General features: G+C 41.6%; 1 protein-coding gene across 1 annotated transcript; it reads left to right on the plus strand.

Annotated features, from left to right (window-relative positions):
- Positions 1-7: 7 nt before the first annotated feature.
- On the plus strand, positions 8-16401 carry LOC143218351 (anillin-like). The gene is given in 14 exon segments (XM_076443483.1): positions 8-671; positions 786-1172; positions 1328-1420; positions 2209-2381; positions 2459-2802; positions 3281-3608; positions 3703-3888; positions 3981-4088; positions 4345-4544; positions 14575-14716; positions 14718-14982; positions 15071-15228; positions 15309-15784; positions 15890-16401. Coding segments are annotated over 11 exon segments (1986 nt in total). The 5' UTR covers positions 8-671; positions 786-1048; the 3' UTR covers positions 15094-15228; positions 15309-15784; positions 15890-16401.
- The last annotated feature ends 947 nt before the right edge of the window (positions 16402-17348 follow it).

Here is a 17348-nt window from a genome sequence, read left to right on the forward strand (position 1 = left end):
CCCCTGATCTGGCGACTCTGCTTTTATGTAAGATCATTTCAAAAATGACGCAGCAATGATATAACAATTTATGTATACTGGAGCTGTTCCTAATCAGCAGGTGTTAGCTGAGAACAAGGATGTTCCCGATTACGGCGAACCAAATTTCGTTCCTGATATGCAGGACCGTCTGCCGAGCGAACCAAAAGTCTTCCGACTTCAGGCGCTTCCTCAAGGTCTGGTCGACGTGACCTGGTCCCATCCATGGCGAACAAGTAGACCCCTCCGCAAGTTCATTCTGAACATAAGAACAATATCCACGAATCTCAGAACGACTGCTACATGGAGGAACATCCCGAACCGCGAATATGTAGTGGAGAATTACCAAAAAGAATATAAGGAGCGATTGTACCTAATGCCATCGACCACCTACGACATCTCCATCTGTGCCGAGACTGTCGAGGGTTTGCTCGGCGAGGAAAAATTCGATCGGGTGCATACACCACTGGCGATCGCGTTCGAAAAGGAACTGACCCTGGAAGCGCGCATCGGAAGTTCAATTATACTGTTGTGCATCCCTGTGGTTTTGAACGACACGCAGCACAGTATAATGCATGTGTTCGTCAAAGGCTCGCAGCCCTGCGATCACTCTATCACTCTATCACTCTAGTCACCCTGCAGTCACTTTTCCCGTAAGTAGGGCGGATCAACCTAAATTATGGAAGCAATCAGTGTTATCGATAGCAATTGTTAGTTACTTGATAACAAGGTCGACATCGATCCGGAAACTGTTTTCTATTTGGCAGACGAACGAGTTCGCTGACAAACCGTTCATAGTAGGCGACGACAAATTGTACGAAGATGCGATAAACTGTCCCCTAAAGCCGCTGGAGACTACGTGATAATTGTTCTTGTTCTAGAATGTACAGGAGTGCGACACGTGCCTCAAGCATGTGTGCACACAGAGGATATCTGTATGGTGTAGCACTTGAATTAATTTATATTAATACGTTAATACTAATTATAAGAAGTCATACATTGATAATATATTGGTTTATGCAAATAGAGAATGTTAGAACGTGCAAGGGCAAGAAGAGAAAAATTAGATACTCAACTATCTAATGCTGGACACGATATTAAAAGAAGGCGTAGTCCTTTGAAGGATGCAAATGCCATATTAGCACAGGCTACAGGTATTCGAATCTATTATACCTTTTTAATATTGCTCTGAACAGTTACTTTTAGAGAATGTTTATCTAGATAATCTTTTTAAATAAATGATGTCTCTATAATACCAAGATAGAACCGAATATAATTTGTTACTTATATATTTTGTTTACATTCGTAGTTACAAAAGCTAAAAGCCCAACAAAGTCTCCTGCAAAAGTGTCGATAAGTAATGCGAAATCAAAGTTACAAAAGCTTGGAAAACTATATTCTGGTAAGTTTACTCTTTTATCTACTGTATATTGTGTAGTACACCCAAGCAGATTGCTCCAAGCTGGTTTCTTACACTAGCCAGCTTCCTATCATATCTGTGTGTTTCCTGTAGTGCAAGCCATATGTAGTTGAGGAACATAATCGCTTGGTAAAGGATTTATATGAATATGCTTTCTGTTACCACTATTATGTACAACATCTTTATTTAGAAAGCATATAATCGGTATCCATACATAGTAATGTAAAGTCAGTGCAGATTTTGAAAATATATCTATGCACAGACTTTGTTTCCGAGTTACTACTTCTGCAGTTTCACAGGTGAAGCTGTTTGTCCAAAAACGATAGTAAAATAATAAAGAAAAACTGCTGAACTACCCCTCAGCAATCTTTAGAAATGTGGAGAAATATTAAACTAAAAATATGAGGAATCTTTTCGACAAATTCGATCTGTTAGATAGATTGCATTTCAGTCATTGCATTGTGTTTGTACAAACAATAGATAAATGGCAACCTCAGTCTGATGCATACACTGCGTACACACAGTTTACTGCATTGGTACCCATAGTTTATTGCAAATATCTCAAAAATTAAAGCCTAGCGGCGGCTATATATGTATAAAGATAAGTTGTTTAAAATATGGATATTTTTCTTCTTTTACTGGTGCATGACCTACAGAGGAATGTTTTACTCACAAAAGTTTCATTAAAATTGGCTTGAGTAACTTGAATATGTTCCCTCGTTAGTTATATATAGGACTTTTACAAAAGCTGTAATGATTACGTTTTCTAGATGACAGTAGTGTGGAATTAAGTTCACCCATACACAGGACAGAAGAAAGATTCTATGCGGAAGAAGAGACCACGGAGCAAAAGCCAAATAGAAGGGGTGCTAGGCTCGATAGACTAGCAACTCTTGCTTCAACAATTAATAATTGGAAAGATGATCTGTCTCATGCAACTTTGGTAATTTGAAAATAATTTTTTGAAGATTTCATTATATTATATTTGATTAAATTGAATGAACGTGCGTATTGTTTCAGGTGAAGCCAGCAGACAGCAGCAAAGCAGATAGGATTCCCACAAGTGGTAGTTCCCGACCTTCACCAAGATTTGGCTTTAATAGTTCTCCCAAAAGTCCGGCTCAATCTAGCCCAGGCTCAGTGCTAAGTAAAGCTTCTCTATTTGAGTCTAAGAATACAGAGGGGAGAGCAAAAGATCCAGCTCAAATGTCGCTGTCTGAGAGAATGGCTCTTTTTGAAAAAAATAAAGGGGAAGCACCTTTATTACCAAAAGCACCTCTTAGTATGTCTGTACCACTAAAAAAACTTCGAGAGAAGGAGAAAACAAGTCCAGCATCAGAACATCCTACACTGAGAAAAAAATCCTGTCAAAACAAAAAAAATATATGTTGATTCAATAAGATGTGCTATTGAATAGTGCCAATATCATATGAACTTATTTTAATATTTAATACTATTGAATTTCAATAGTAAAACTCATTTCCGCCAATCATATAAGCGAATAGCTTGATATCAATGTTTTCAAAAAAATAAGATATGGCCTCAAACCAATTCCAGTATAAATCAATACATTTCTCAAATTTTTTTAACATCATATCCGATTGAAGGAAAAAGAGAAATATTACGAATAATAATGTACGGTATTGAATTGAATAATATTTTCAATCATTTCATGATAGACAATTCAAATACATCACGATTTGCTTCTAAATTTCATACTATTGAAAAGAATACATTGATATTCATCGAAGTAAAAAAATTACAATAACACGCGTGTTATTGAAGTAACTACTTTTTTTTCTCAGTGTACTAATAGAGGTATTTTTGATCTTTCAAATTCAGTAATTATTATTCTAAATTAAATAACCATACGTTTGAAAATTCTATTGTAGCAAAACCTAAGACCGATATTCCTGATAATGCTGTTAATGTTCAACGAGAGAAGTTTGAACAAGGTTTGAGCACTCAAGAGTTAGAGAATAATATTTTGCGCAATACTCATCTGGAAAGACAGCGTGAATTGGATATGTTACGTACACGTTTTAACAGAAATAAAGAAATGGCTCAAGCTGCTGCTGGTTCTTGTATTAGAACCAGCGAAAGCAGCGAAGGAAAATCAAATTCTCCTAAAAACTCTCCAGTGTGTCCAGTCAAACCGACACCTGCACCTGTAAGCATATTACGCCATTCTTTATTTTATTTATAAATGTTTCTTCTTTCTTAAGGGTAATTGAAATTAAACGTGTGTACCGTTTTTATAATAGGATTGCAGTATTCCTCCACCACCGCCTAAGCCTGAACGTTTTTATCTTAATCTTCCCGATATAGAAAACACGACCGAAACAGAAACGGATGCCGAGTATACTGTTAATAGTACAGAAGCAGAAACCGCCACTCTTGACGAGAAAACAGACACGGAGACTGCGACCAAAGCTGAATATTATGTACAGGTCAGATAATTGATTAAAATTTAAGTTTGGAAAGATAATATTATATTTTATAGGGTTTTTAATATTATTTCTACATATTTTATTTTAAATACGATAACGAAACCGAGACTGACAGTCAAGAAGAATGCGAAGAACCGAATACCAGTCTTGGCAGAAGCATTCTACGAGTTGTAAATGAACAAGCATTTTTAAATAAAAAGGTATACTTGATTTATGAATAATGACACAGAGTTATTTATAATATTATGGTGATAGTAATTATACGTGGACAGTTTATATCAGACATGGACAAAGATTGCTCAGTGGAGCAATGTCCTGGCTTTGTCGAAATTGAGTGTAACGAAACAATGTGATAAGTAGTGTTTTATCAAGAGCGCCTATTGCCCATGCCTGGTCTGTATATATACCTGTATTTGTTACATTTTAATTAGAGTATTTTGGTAATGCGGTTTATAGGGAGCAATTGATCCAGATCCAGATAGTTCAACTTCTGACATTTCAATATATGATGAGATGGATGAATATGTAGATAGTCTTGCATTACAGGAAGTACACCGTATAAATGGTATTACAGAGGAGGGACCAACTGCGCCCAAGCTAAACAGAGGTGGTAAAAGTCCTTCCTATGTATCGACAAGTTTCAAATATAGCCAAGGGTATAACCGTATATTTGATTATTAATTTATTATTGAATCGAGCTAGCCAGATGGGTTGAAAATATATGCAAATCGAAGTAGTGAATTGAGAATGTGGAGTATCGAGCCTCCATGCAATGGATAGCGGATTAGTTTGGATGGAAGGTTAAACATTCGTAAGCGAAATCTGGTAAAAGGAGGGTTTATTGAACCATGTTTCAATACAACGACCAATTATGACTTCAAATAATGTTCAAGTGAAATACTGTAGCCACGCCTTACGCTATCAGTCTTACGGAGTTGCGACCTGCACGAAATTATTTCTACTGGACGATGATCTAACCCCGTCGACGGATAATCGCCGAGAATCCACGTCTGGTCGCTACGCAACAATTGTTTATTTAATTATAATGAGCATAACCCTCGAACTAAGTTGATAAGAATAGAGTGTTGGTCAACAGTGTAACACGTGAAGTACATTAGAGAATGAAGTTCACACAGCGTGTGAGTTAATTATATAATGAAAGTCCCGGAGGATGCGTTTTACTACCCGTGCGATCTGCTGATGACTCAGATGATACGCACGAATGGAAAACAATCCTATTAAACGACCGAATCGTGATTGCTAAGCACGAGCATTTATCCAGTCCGGCCGCGTACGGATAGACATGGTCAACGAGTACCAGCGATCACGCTTCTTTATAACTAATATGTTTAAACACCGAAGATCTTTGGACTCGTTTACTACTCGTACGATCTGCTGATTGATCAGATGATACGCACTTATAGAAACGATCACGATACCTCGGAAATTCCGGAACACTTACAAGTTGCCCTTCAGCACTGTTGTGACCTCGGAGCAACTCTCAGTGTCAGTAGAGTCTCCTTGGCTGTGACGATCCAAATATTGTACCAAAAGAACCAATGATTCGAGAACCTGTCTCTCAAAGACGATCGACACAATAATGAAACCCAGTAGTGCAGAAATCTGATCCACATGGAATTTCAGATGCTTGATCTAGCGATATGACACGTTCCCGAATCTAACCGCGAATCATACACTGTTGAAGCCACTACATATATCGGAGTGTCCGCACGACGATTTTCGTGAAGTTAATACTTGGGACTCGCAGTCTAATACGATGAGAAAAGAAACCCTAATAAATTCTTAAATCCGCGCTTGCCTGTAGCAAGTTACACATTTCGGAGCGACGTTACTTTTACATCAATAATCCAACGCAAATGACTACTACGCTGTTACGACTAATTTACGCGTACGGTGATACGTTGAACAGTGCCACGAAGCGGTTTGCAATCGCGACTCCTCGGTTTGAGGCGCGTACGTAACGAGGTTGGCTAGACGGTTTGTCTAGTACAACAGGACGGTTTGGCCTCCCGAATACGCACCGGTTATCGTCGAACGGACACCTCGCGAACGCGTGCTCACTAGATCGCTTCCAGACGCAGAGTGAGTTCTCCATGGCCCTCATCGATCTCCTTCGATGATTATCGAGAGGGGATCGATGCGCACGCAACTATGATTAGTGGGGCGATCCTGCGATCCTTTTCTACGACGAGGATCGCATATGACGTCATAGATCGCCGTGGTAAATACAATTTCTACCTTATACGTTCGCGAAGTGTCGATATGTGACCGACACGGTTACATATACTTCCCCCTTCCCTTTGAGATTACAGGTGCAGGAGCGCATTCGGAATGCACCTCGTAATCTGCAGTCTACATTCCCGAAGTCAAATGGCACAACTACCCGGAGATGTTGACGATCGCGCACGAAATATATCACAGAATCTCCCGCTACACGTATGTCGCGCACGTCCATGAGATCGTTCATATGACTGGTCATCCCCGAAGAGTCTGCAGTCCACTCGTCTCGTGTCTCGTACGCGGACAAGTAATCAGTCAATTTCAAGAATAATAAACTAAATAAACCACGTTTCGCCTGTTATCCTCACAGCGGTGTGTGTGTACGAGACACGAAAGAAGTTCCATACATCCGACAGAGAATGAACCGTTTCCTTTCATACCATATTTCGCGTAACATCTCTCTGGTCACCATTCACGCTAGCAGAATTTTCACTCTGATGCACATAACAGTCTATCACTCTCTTTGTGTCGCTAATTATTGACTTACATTCGCATTTGTACATAAACAACTTATCACTGTCTCCCGAGACATTAATAATACTGAAACACTTAATTTTTTTAGCAACTGCCGGGAGTAAAAAAAAATTAAATTTTTGCTATTGCAGCTTGTACCGGCAGTCCCACGGACGTTAAACAGCATTGCTGTATGAACGAAAGTTTAATAAAATTTTTACCGCACTGTGTTCACCCGTCACTTTCACATTACGCTCCGTCGGCTCTACTCTCCCTCAGGCGTCTCCAACAGCTTCTCGATGAGGCTTTCCGTCAGCGAAACCAGTCTGTCCGATGATAATAACCCCAGCGGATCGCGGGGGTCCAGCACCGGGATCTCCAGCGGTGGGTCCTCCACCCATGGTCCGTCTATCCGTGGAACCCTTGTTCGCGATGTCTCCCTCCGCGACGTGGATGGTTGGTAGATGGAGGACACATCTTCCTCCGTTAGTTCCCATATCTCCCTCACCCTTTTGGGTTCTGGGATGACCTCGAACGACTGGTCGAGCTGCTCCTGTGTCAGAGAATTTTCTTTAGCTCCTATAGCCTGTTCTCCTTGCATCCAGCTCGTCTGCATTTCCGCCGGTTCTGGAATAACCTCGAACGACATTTCCATTCGTTCCTCCGCTTCCCTGGTGTTTGTGGCTTCTATGTTCTGCCCGGACACGGGCGTCCTTCGCTCCTTTGCCGCGATGGGTCCTCCACGCGGGGTTTGTGCATGGACGTGCCTTTTCTGCACCCTGACCTGCGTTTCCACTCCGCGTGCATATCGCCGACCCCGACGATACTTTGGCTGCCACGGCCTTGCCACTATCGTCTTCATGTTGTAGCGTGGTGGGCTGTGGTAACGGATGTCCATACCCGTTTGCGTAGGACGGCTTATCATCGCCCAACTTGCATAGGCAAGTGTTTCGGCATCCTTCTTCCTTGGAGATGTGACCGAATACTTTTCCATGGCTGCTCTTTTCACTTCGCTTTCGTTGTATTTCATTTCACGCTTGGCTGTGAACTGTTTCTCACCTCGGTTTCCGTAGCCCTTTTATATTAGCATTACTTTGGGGGTTTCTGAGAATTTTTTGGACGTTGCATCCTCAGTAATACTCCGCGCGGACTCGTGTTTACATTTTGCATCTTAGATGATTGGTTCGACGCGGCGCGCTCCGTCGCGTGCCGCACTGATTCGTTGTTTACATCTTACGCCGTCGTCGATTGGTAATAGGGCCGTAGGCTCGACGCGTGGAACGTCCCTCGGATGTCATCAGAGTGGGGGCTTCTTAGAACGTAAGTGGCCGGTCCTTTCCTCTGTATTAACACATACGGACCTTCATATAGGTGAAAGAATTTAGCTATCTGGCGATCTGCGGCGTTTGACACTGGGTTTGTCCTAACGAGTACTCGATCGCAAATTTCATATTTCGTTTGTTGTTTTCCAGCATTGGCTCTATCGCATCTCTTCCGTGCCTTTATTGTCATGCGCTGGAATGCGAGTTGTAGTTTTGTTTCGTGTTTTCCGAGCCCTTCTTTTTGTTTTTCCAGTATATGTTTGAACCACTTTGCCCACGGCCTTACGGGTTTTTCTTGTAATAGTAATTCCGTTGGCGTAAATCCTGTGCTATCATGTACTATCTCATTGCAGCATGTCTCGATTACTTCAATCCATTTTGCCCACGAGGAGTGTTTTTCCGCTATCAATGTTCGAAAAATTCGTCCGATTTCTCGATTTACTCGCTCAACTGGGTTGCTCTGCGGGTGTCGAATAGATGACAAGATATGGTAGATTCCTTCCTCCTGTAGAGCCTGTGTCCATTTCCTCGAAGTAAATTGCGTGCCATGATCCGTGATGATTTTCTTCGGTTTACCGTAGGTTGGGATATATCGCTTAAATATACGCGTAAGTGTTACTGGTGTGGTTGCATTTCGCATAGGATATAGTTTCACGAACTTTGTGAATAATTCCTCGATTACAAGGATATGTTTCACCCCCCCTTTCGATGTAGGCAGAGGGCCATAGAAATCGACGGACAACACCTCCCGGGGACCTGTTGGTATTATACTTTGCATGTCCGCGTGTGCCGCATGCGTGAGATATTTGACGCGCTGACACGTGTCGCATGTGGATATCAACTTTCGCGCACGTCGGTGTAACTTTGACACGTGAAAATCTTCTGATACCAGTTTCACGGTCTTGTCTCCACCGAGGTGTGTATACATTTCGTGAACTTCACGTATCAATTCATCTCGTAGCTGCACGGGTATTACTGCCCGCTCCTTTCCGGTTTTATCCACATGATACAGCATGTCATTTCTAAGACCGTATCGATTCGCGTACCTGTCACCCGATTCCCTACACTTATTGATTATTTTGCGCAAGTTTTCATCCTTTTGTTGCCACTCGGGCAGTTGCCTTAGGGCTTTTGCTAATGTGGGCGACATTGTTCGCGCCAGTGCGGTTAAGATCGGTATACGCGTTTCCCTTTCGATGTTACCCCCAATTGGCGTATAATCTATGCGGCTCATTATATCTGCTGGGATGTTATCCTTCCCAGGCCTATATTGGATTTCTATTTGGTAATCTTGTATGGAGAGGATCCATCGCGTTAAGCGTTGGCTAAGTAGTTTGCTACTCATCAAAAAGGTAATGGCCTTATGATCTGTCATTAGTATGATTCTAACCCCATATAAATAAGTTCAGAATTTTCCTAACGCCCATACAATGGCCAGCAACTCCTTTTCCGTGGTGAAGTATGCCAATTCTGGGCCATGCAGTGTTCTACTCGCAAATGCGACCGGTTTTAATTTGCCCTCTGCGTCTCTCTGTTCAACGACTGCCCCGAGTGCGGAGAAGCTCGCATCCGTTGATAGGAAGAAGGTCTTGCTTGGATCAGCGTATTGTAGTGCAACCTTGGTGCAAAACGCATATTTAACCTCTTCAAATGCCCTTTGTAATCGTTCGTTCCAAGTCCAGTGATTTCCCTTTTTTAAGAGCGTCAGCAACGGAGCCGTTGTTTCAGCTTGTTTGTCAGTGAATTTGCTATAGTAATTCACGAGTCCGAGGAATCCCCGCAGCTGTTTTAGATTTCGAGGCGGTGGGAAATCTCTTATCGCGGCTAGTTTTTCTGGGTCCTGCTGGATTCCTTCTACGGAGAGTATGTGCCCAAGGAACTTTATCTCTCTCCTCATAAACTTGCACTTCTCCAGATTGATTGTGACATTATGCGCTTTTAATCGTGCTAGTAAGGCGCTGAGATGTTTGACGTGCTCTTCAAATGTGGGGGAGAAACAGAGGATATCATCGATGAAGTTTACGACGAATCCTTCCATTCCGTCCAACACTTGTCGCAATGCTCTTACCAAGCTCGCGCTGCTCGTTTTCAAACCAAAGGGCGTGACGACGTATTCATAACATCTCCCGCGATACATAAACGCTGTATATTTCCTTGATTCTGGTGTTAGCGGAATCTGCCAGAAACTGTTTGTTAGATCTAGGCTTGTTAGGAAGTCTACCTTCTTGAAGCGTTGAAAAATGACGTCCGGTGTTTCTGACATTTCATGGTCCTCGATGAGGAATTCATTCAGTTTTCTTGCGTCTAGGCATAGTCGCAATGATCCGTTCTTCTTCAATACAGGAACCACCGGATTAATGTATGGGCTCGTGCTTGGACGGATTATGTCGTTTGTCAGCATTCTTTGTATTTCAGCGTCCGCTGCTTCAAGATATTTCAATGGGATTGGATATGTTCTGCTCCAATATGGTACCTTCGACTTCATGTGAAGATGATGTTCATAGCATGTCACCCGTCCTATATCTTCTCTCCATACCTCTGGGTATGCCTCGATGACTTGTTGCAGTACTGCCTTTTGCTCAATGTTAGCTTGACTCGGATCTAATATAGATTTTATGATTTCATCTTCGGATTTCTGCGGCACGATATTTCGTTTCGTGGCTTCGTCGAGTCTTCGTATGGCTATCTCCGTGTCTGCTTCTCTAGTCATTTTGATGGTGATCTGGCCGTCTTTTGTCTTAAGTGAGAGTGCCTCCTGTCCAAAGTCTAGCAAGGCTTTTGTCCGTCGTAATGTATCCACTCCAAGAATTACTTCACAAATCAGTCCTGGGACTACAATTGCCGCCGTTTCAATGATTTCGTCCTCATAGCCGAGTCTAACCCATATTTGCCTCTTTAGTCGGGCAGATTTGCTTCCTGTAGCTCCAATTACAAATGCCCCCGTTACCGGCAATGTTGGGCATTTACGTAGTATCTCTTGGTGCATGTTGTACCACGCCTCCGACACTGCCGTGACGGTGCTACCTGTATCAATTAAGGCCTTTACAGGGATATCCTCGATTTTCAGTTGTAATTCAGGGCAACGGTCCATTCCTCTAGCTGGTCGTGTCGGACATCCTTCTTCTAGTAGTTCCCGGCGAGTATCTGGGAACAATGAACTGATCTGTAGCTGAACTTCTTCCCCACGTAGTTCGGTCAGGATGTCATCCACCTGAGAGGGGAAGTTACTCAGGCATGTATTCGAGGACATCCCTAGTCGTTTCCCGGGATTATGTCTGTTTCTTCGACAGGTTCCTCGTCCTCTGGGCATGTCTCTTCCTCAAGATGAACCGCTCGTATTCGACTTGGCCCTCCTTCTCGTGGGCGGTCTTGTTGCCTACGATACTCTTGCCATGGGCGAGTGTTTTCGTCATGTGGTTGTCGCTGATCTTGCCAGGGACGAGCATTGTCGTATCTTGACCTCTGAGGCTCTGCATTTGCTCGTTGATATTCTCCTACTGGTCGTTGGTATTCGTTGTTAGACCTGCCTTGGATTGTTGTTCGTGGAACTCCCGTTGGTACCTGATTTGTACGGTCTAGACCATTACGGGGATTCCAATCGCGTACGTTGTTAGTAGGACGTTCATCTTGTCTTTGCCGATTGACCGTTCCTCCATTATCGAAGCGTTCAAGTAGTGATAAGAAGGCATCTATCGTACAAATGTTTTGGCCGAGCACGCAGTCATCAACTGCCTGTGTGAAGTGCCGTGCCAACGTCTGTACGATCTCTTCATCAGTCGGTCGTGGCAGCAGGTCGCGTGCTGTTCCTATCAATTTCATAGCGTAAGCGACCCTAGAAGAACCAGCCTCTGGGCGATATACCCCGATACTGAGGTTATCACGGATCTTTCTTTGAATCGCCGAGCACCAGAATCGATCGAGCAGCGCCTTTGCGAACTGAGCCCACGTAGTGATCTGATCCGAGATAATATCCCACCATTCTCCGGCATTACCCTTTAAAGACTGAGTGATGATGAATTTTAGTTCATCATCCGGGAGCCGTGTTGCTTCTACGAATCCTTTCATTTCTCGCAGGTACTTTGCCGGTCTCTCGGTGGTTTTGCCTTCAAAGGTTGGCATTTGGGGCTTCACTCGAAACGGTCGCGCTGCCGCAGCTATTGTTGCGTCGAGCCTCGCGGAGTCATTATAGCTCGTCCATCGGGACCCAATTGTATTGTGGAACGCAGGAGGTGGCATATTCCGTTCGATAGGTCCATGTTGGACTTCTTGATGGTTGTTTGTATGGTCACGGTGACGCGTTCGTTCTTCACATTCGTACGGTCTGGCATTTGGATATTCGCTCGTCCGGAGCGTCTCTTGATTTGCACGGAGAGTCTCTAATCCTTCCAGGGCCTCCCTCCGGACTTTTGCTATTTCTTCCGCATGAACTTTACCCTCCCGTTCTAATCTCTGCTCAAGATCGCGTCGCCAATCACGCATCTCTATCTTATGTTCTGTTACCCGTTCATATAGCTCGTCATTCCCTACTTGGTCGTCTAACTGTCTTTGTACCGATCTCAATTGATTCTTAAGACTAGCTATCTCTTCGCGCAATTCCTGAATGATAACCGCCATTTGTTCTCTGTCGTGATTAGAGCTAGACCCCGGGGTATGTTCGATCGTGATCGGAGATTGTACGTTAATTATATCTGATGGGTCGGGCACGTTATTTGTATTACCCGAGGTCCCGGGAGGTGGTGTTCGCACAACACGCGAGCTAGACATCATTGTATTCCTTTCTGTGTTTTTCGACCTTAAAGTGCCCCCAAGCTTTCGGTTCCGCACCTTACTCATGCTTCGCTATCGAACATTCAGTTCGTCCAAACTAAACCGCCCCACGTTGGGCGCCAATTATATAACCGTATATTTGATTATTAATTTATTATTGAATCGAGCTAGCCAGATGGGTTGAAAATATATGCAAATCGAAGTAGTGAATTGAGAATGTGGAGTATCGAGCCTCCATGCAATGGATAGCGGATTAGTTTGGATGGAAGGTTAAACATTCGTAAGCGAAATCTGGTAAAAGGAGGGTATATTGAACCATGTTTCAATACAACGACCAATTATGACTTCAAATAATGTTCAAGTGAAATACTGTAGCCACGCCTTACGCTATCAGTCTTACGGAGTTGCGACCTGCACGAAATTATTTCTACTGGACGATGATCTAACCCCGTCGACGGATAATCGCCGAGAATCCACGTCTGGTCGCTACGCAACAATTGTTTATTTAATTATAATGAGCATAACCCTCGAACTAAGTTGATAAGAATAGAGTGTTGGTCAACAGTGTAACACGTGAAGTACATTAGAGAATGAAGTTCACACAGCGTGTGAGTTAATTATATAATGAAAGTCCCGGAGGATGCGTTTTACTACCCCGTGCGATCTGCTGATGACTCAGATGATACGCACGAATGGAAAACAATCCTATTAAACGACCGAATCGTGATTGCTAAGCACGAGCATTTATCCAGTCCGGCCGCGTACGGATAGACATGGTCAACGAGTACCAGCGATCACGCTTCTTTATAACTAATATGTTTAAACACCGAAGATCTTTGGACTCGTTTACTACTCGTACGATCTGCTGATTGATCAGATGATACGCACTTATAGAAACGATCACGATACCTCGGAAATTCCGGAACACTTACAAGTTGCCCTTCAGCACTGTTGTGACCTCGGAGCAACTCTCAGTGTCAGTAGAGTCTCCTTGGCTGTGACGATCCAAATATTGTACCAAAAGAACCAATGATTCGAGAACCTGTCTCTCAAAGACGATCGACACAATAATGAAACCCAGTAGTGCAGAAATCTGATCCACATGGAATTTCAGATGCTTGATCTAGCGATATGACACGTTCCCGAATCTAACCGCGAATCATACACTGTTGAAGCCACTACATATATCGGAGTGTCCGCACGACGATTTTCGTGAAGTTAATACTTGGGACTCGCAGTCTAATACGATGAGAAAAGAAACCCTAATAAATTCTTAAATCCGCGCTTGCCTGTAGCAAGTTACACATTTCGGAGCGACGTTACTTTTACATCAATAATCCAACGCAAATGACTACTACGCTGTTACGACTAATTTACGCGTACGGTGATACGTTGAACAGTGCCACGAAGCGGTTTGCAATCGCGACTCCTCGGTTTGAGGCGCGTACGTAACGAGGTTGGCTAGACGGTTTGTCTAGTACAACAGGACGGTTTGGCCTCCCGAATACGCACCGGTTATCGTCGAACGGACACCTCGCGAACGCGTGCTCACTAGATCGCTTCCAGACGCAGAGTGAGTTCTCCATGGCCCTCATCGATCTCCTTCGATGATTATCGAGAGGGGATCGATGCGCACGCAACTATGATTAGTGGGGCGATCCTGCGATCCTTTTCTACGACGAGGATCGCATATGACGTCATAGATCGCCGTGGTAAATACAATTTCTACCTTATACGTTCGCGAAGTGTCGATATGTGACCGACACGGTTACAAGGGTAAGATACAAAATGGATGTAAACGAATTTAGTATATGGATTTGAAGTTAATTCACTTACTTTGAAGGTCGCCGTATCGGTCACCTATAAAAAAGATTTCACCTGCATCTCCAAAACAGGGTGAAACTTACGTAATGGACGGTGATAATTATGTACCATTCATGCACAGTGTCAGTTTTCATCGACGCCAACAATCACAAGTGAGCTTTTTAAATATTGTAATTATGAGTTCGCGTGCGTATAATATCGAGGATGCAAGAATCTCCAGATATTTTATCAAGTGCGACAAAAGTTGATGATGCTAAGTGCGAAGCTGTTATGGTACAAGAAAAAGTGAAAAAATTGCTAGATGACGTGTGCGAGCAACAAACGATCATTGGCCAAGTTAGTCAAGCATTAAACTTGTGTACTTCTACGGTTGAGTTTAATGATTCTAGGGAACAAGTTGAAGGAGAAAGATTATTGCTCGTTGCCAGTAAGTTTCATATATCGATATCATTTTATAACTTATTCATTAATAGTATACCATTAAAATGATATGAAATATATGAATTTCATCGCAGCTACAGACGGCAAGTTGATTTGAAAGAAATTCAAAGATTAAAAGTAGAAGGCACATTGAAACCTGTCTCTCCTGGATCACCGGAATTACAAGAAAGTGGTTCTTTAACGGTCTCTGCTATCACTCTGCCCCTTAAACGAGAGTACTATCGCAGCAATGGTACAAATAATTATTGCTGTTGTCAAATAACATTTTTGAAAACATTGGAGACACTGGTTAATTTGATACTCATATTTTAGATACATGCCTTCATTTTGTTTGGTTAATGCGACATTTGGAGGAAATAGTGACTACTCCAATAGTTGTTGCAGAATCTGGCGACTCGTGTGTTCGTTTTCCGGCAATGAAATTACATGATTTGTACAAAAATATTACAATTACGTTCGAGATTTACTAGCTTGAAACACTACCTGAAATTATACCACATGATATCAAGTATCATATTCATAATGGTAACGGATGCAGTAACAATTGCAATAAAAAGGTAAGCACAGTTTGGTGCACAATCGTATACAGTTTCAATAAATAGTGATATGTTTCGCAGCTTGCAAATAAAACTCCTAAAAAGTTTTTAAAACAAAAAAGCCGATTAGTGATGCCAAATGTTCAAAGTCCGGCTGGCCCATCTGCTGTTCGATCTCCAGCATATAAATTGTCTGGCTACGTTATTTTCAGTCTGAAGGAAGTGCATCGACAGCAATTTACATTAAATAAGGTTAGCATTAATGATACAATGCAATGTATCTCCATAGAGCTTATTACATGCAACTAACTCCTTTTTACATGACGTGAAAGAACATTTTCTTAAAAAATAAAATAGGACATGTATAGGAAGATTTCTAACAATGTTCGAAGATGTTTCTAGATTTGGAGCCTGGAATCGTAGATGATGCTTACTTAAAGGATCGACGTTATCGTATTGGAAATATCCTGACGACGAAAGGAAGAAAACTCCCATTGGAAATTTAGATTTGCAAAGTAAATAAATATGTTTCATATCGATCGAACCGCTGCGCGCCCCGAAAGCATTTAAAAATTTATTAACAGCGCACAACTACGATCGATAGAAGAAACATATTCTAAATGTAAAATCTTTGAAGGGCCGCACAAGAAAGTGTGGCGGGCCGCGGATTGCTCATCCCTGGTCTATAGTCTATAGGTTTATTATAAAACTTTGTGGTACTAAGCGGTCCGAATGACCGGTCCTAGATTTTTATTTCACAATAATTGAAATTATAGGTATGTTTTTCCATAATAAATCATTTAATAAATATCTTTATTAGAACCCGTATTATATCGCGCAAAGTCTAAATAAATTAATCCTTATCATATTTGTAAGCCTGTTACACTTTTATAGTTTTATATTTATTGTATGATCTTTTACTTTTAAATGAAGTTTATCTGAACGTCAACCAACGCGACTGTCGTGTGTTCCTTTTATGTCTGGAAAAATAACTTATTGACGATAAGCGTTATGTGATTTTTAGTCAAAATGTGGTGATTAATTAACGTACTAGTCTTTGATGGTAAAAAGAATCAGAAAATCAAGATAATATTGTAAATGAAAAAGAAAAGTGAATGACCATTATATCTTATTTTTACCGTAATACAATTAAGAAACTTAAAATTTATAGATAGAATACATTGGCTATAGAAAATTGCGTTTGTTTAATGTCACTGCTAAAAATCGGACATTTCATATGCAACCTAATACAGTAGGACCTCGATTAACCGGATCCCGCGATTATAAACAAATATGCGTTTAAATATGCTTACATTATGAAGGGACATAAATTCTCAAAAATAAAAAATTGATTTTCGAATATAATGTACATTTTAATTATTTCCTCGGGTCTCGATTACCCATCGGGCCTTAATTTATCCGGGCTGTTAATTTAACCGATCGACACGTGCTATTTGACACAAGCTCTAAAGCTTCTCAAATAATGCACAACAGATGATACATGAATAAGTATTACTACCGTTACTGAGGACTGTTGGAACGAAAATTTGTTTAATGTCTATGTATAATAAATAATAATGAAGTATTATTAATACTGAACCTTTAATCGAATAATTTGTCAATACAAATAACAACTTAAATTGTATGTATTTGTAAATAACAATTAACTTTATTATTCTAAATAGTCTATTTAGACTTGGTCGAATAATAAATAATTTTTTTTGCTGTCTTTTTTATTTGATATCCAATTAACAAATAATGTGTTGTTTAAATTTTAATTGAAAAGATGTAGATTTTAATTGAAATAACTTGTTGC

This window comes from Lasioglossum baleicum, chromosome 19 (assembly GCF_051020765.1).
Source record: "Lasioglossum baleicum chromosome 19, iyLasBale1, whole genome shotgun sequence".
Lineage (NCBI taxonomy): Eukaryota > Metazoa > Arthropoda > Insecta > Hymenoptera > Halictidae > Lasioglossum > Lasioglossum baleicum.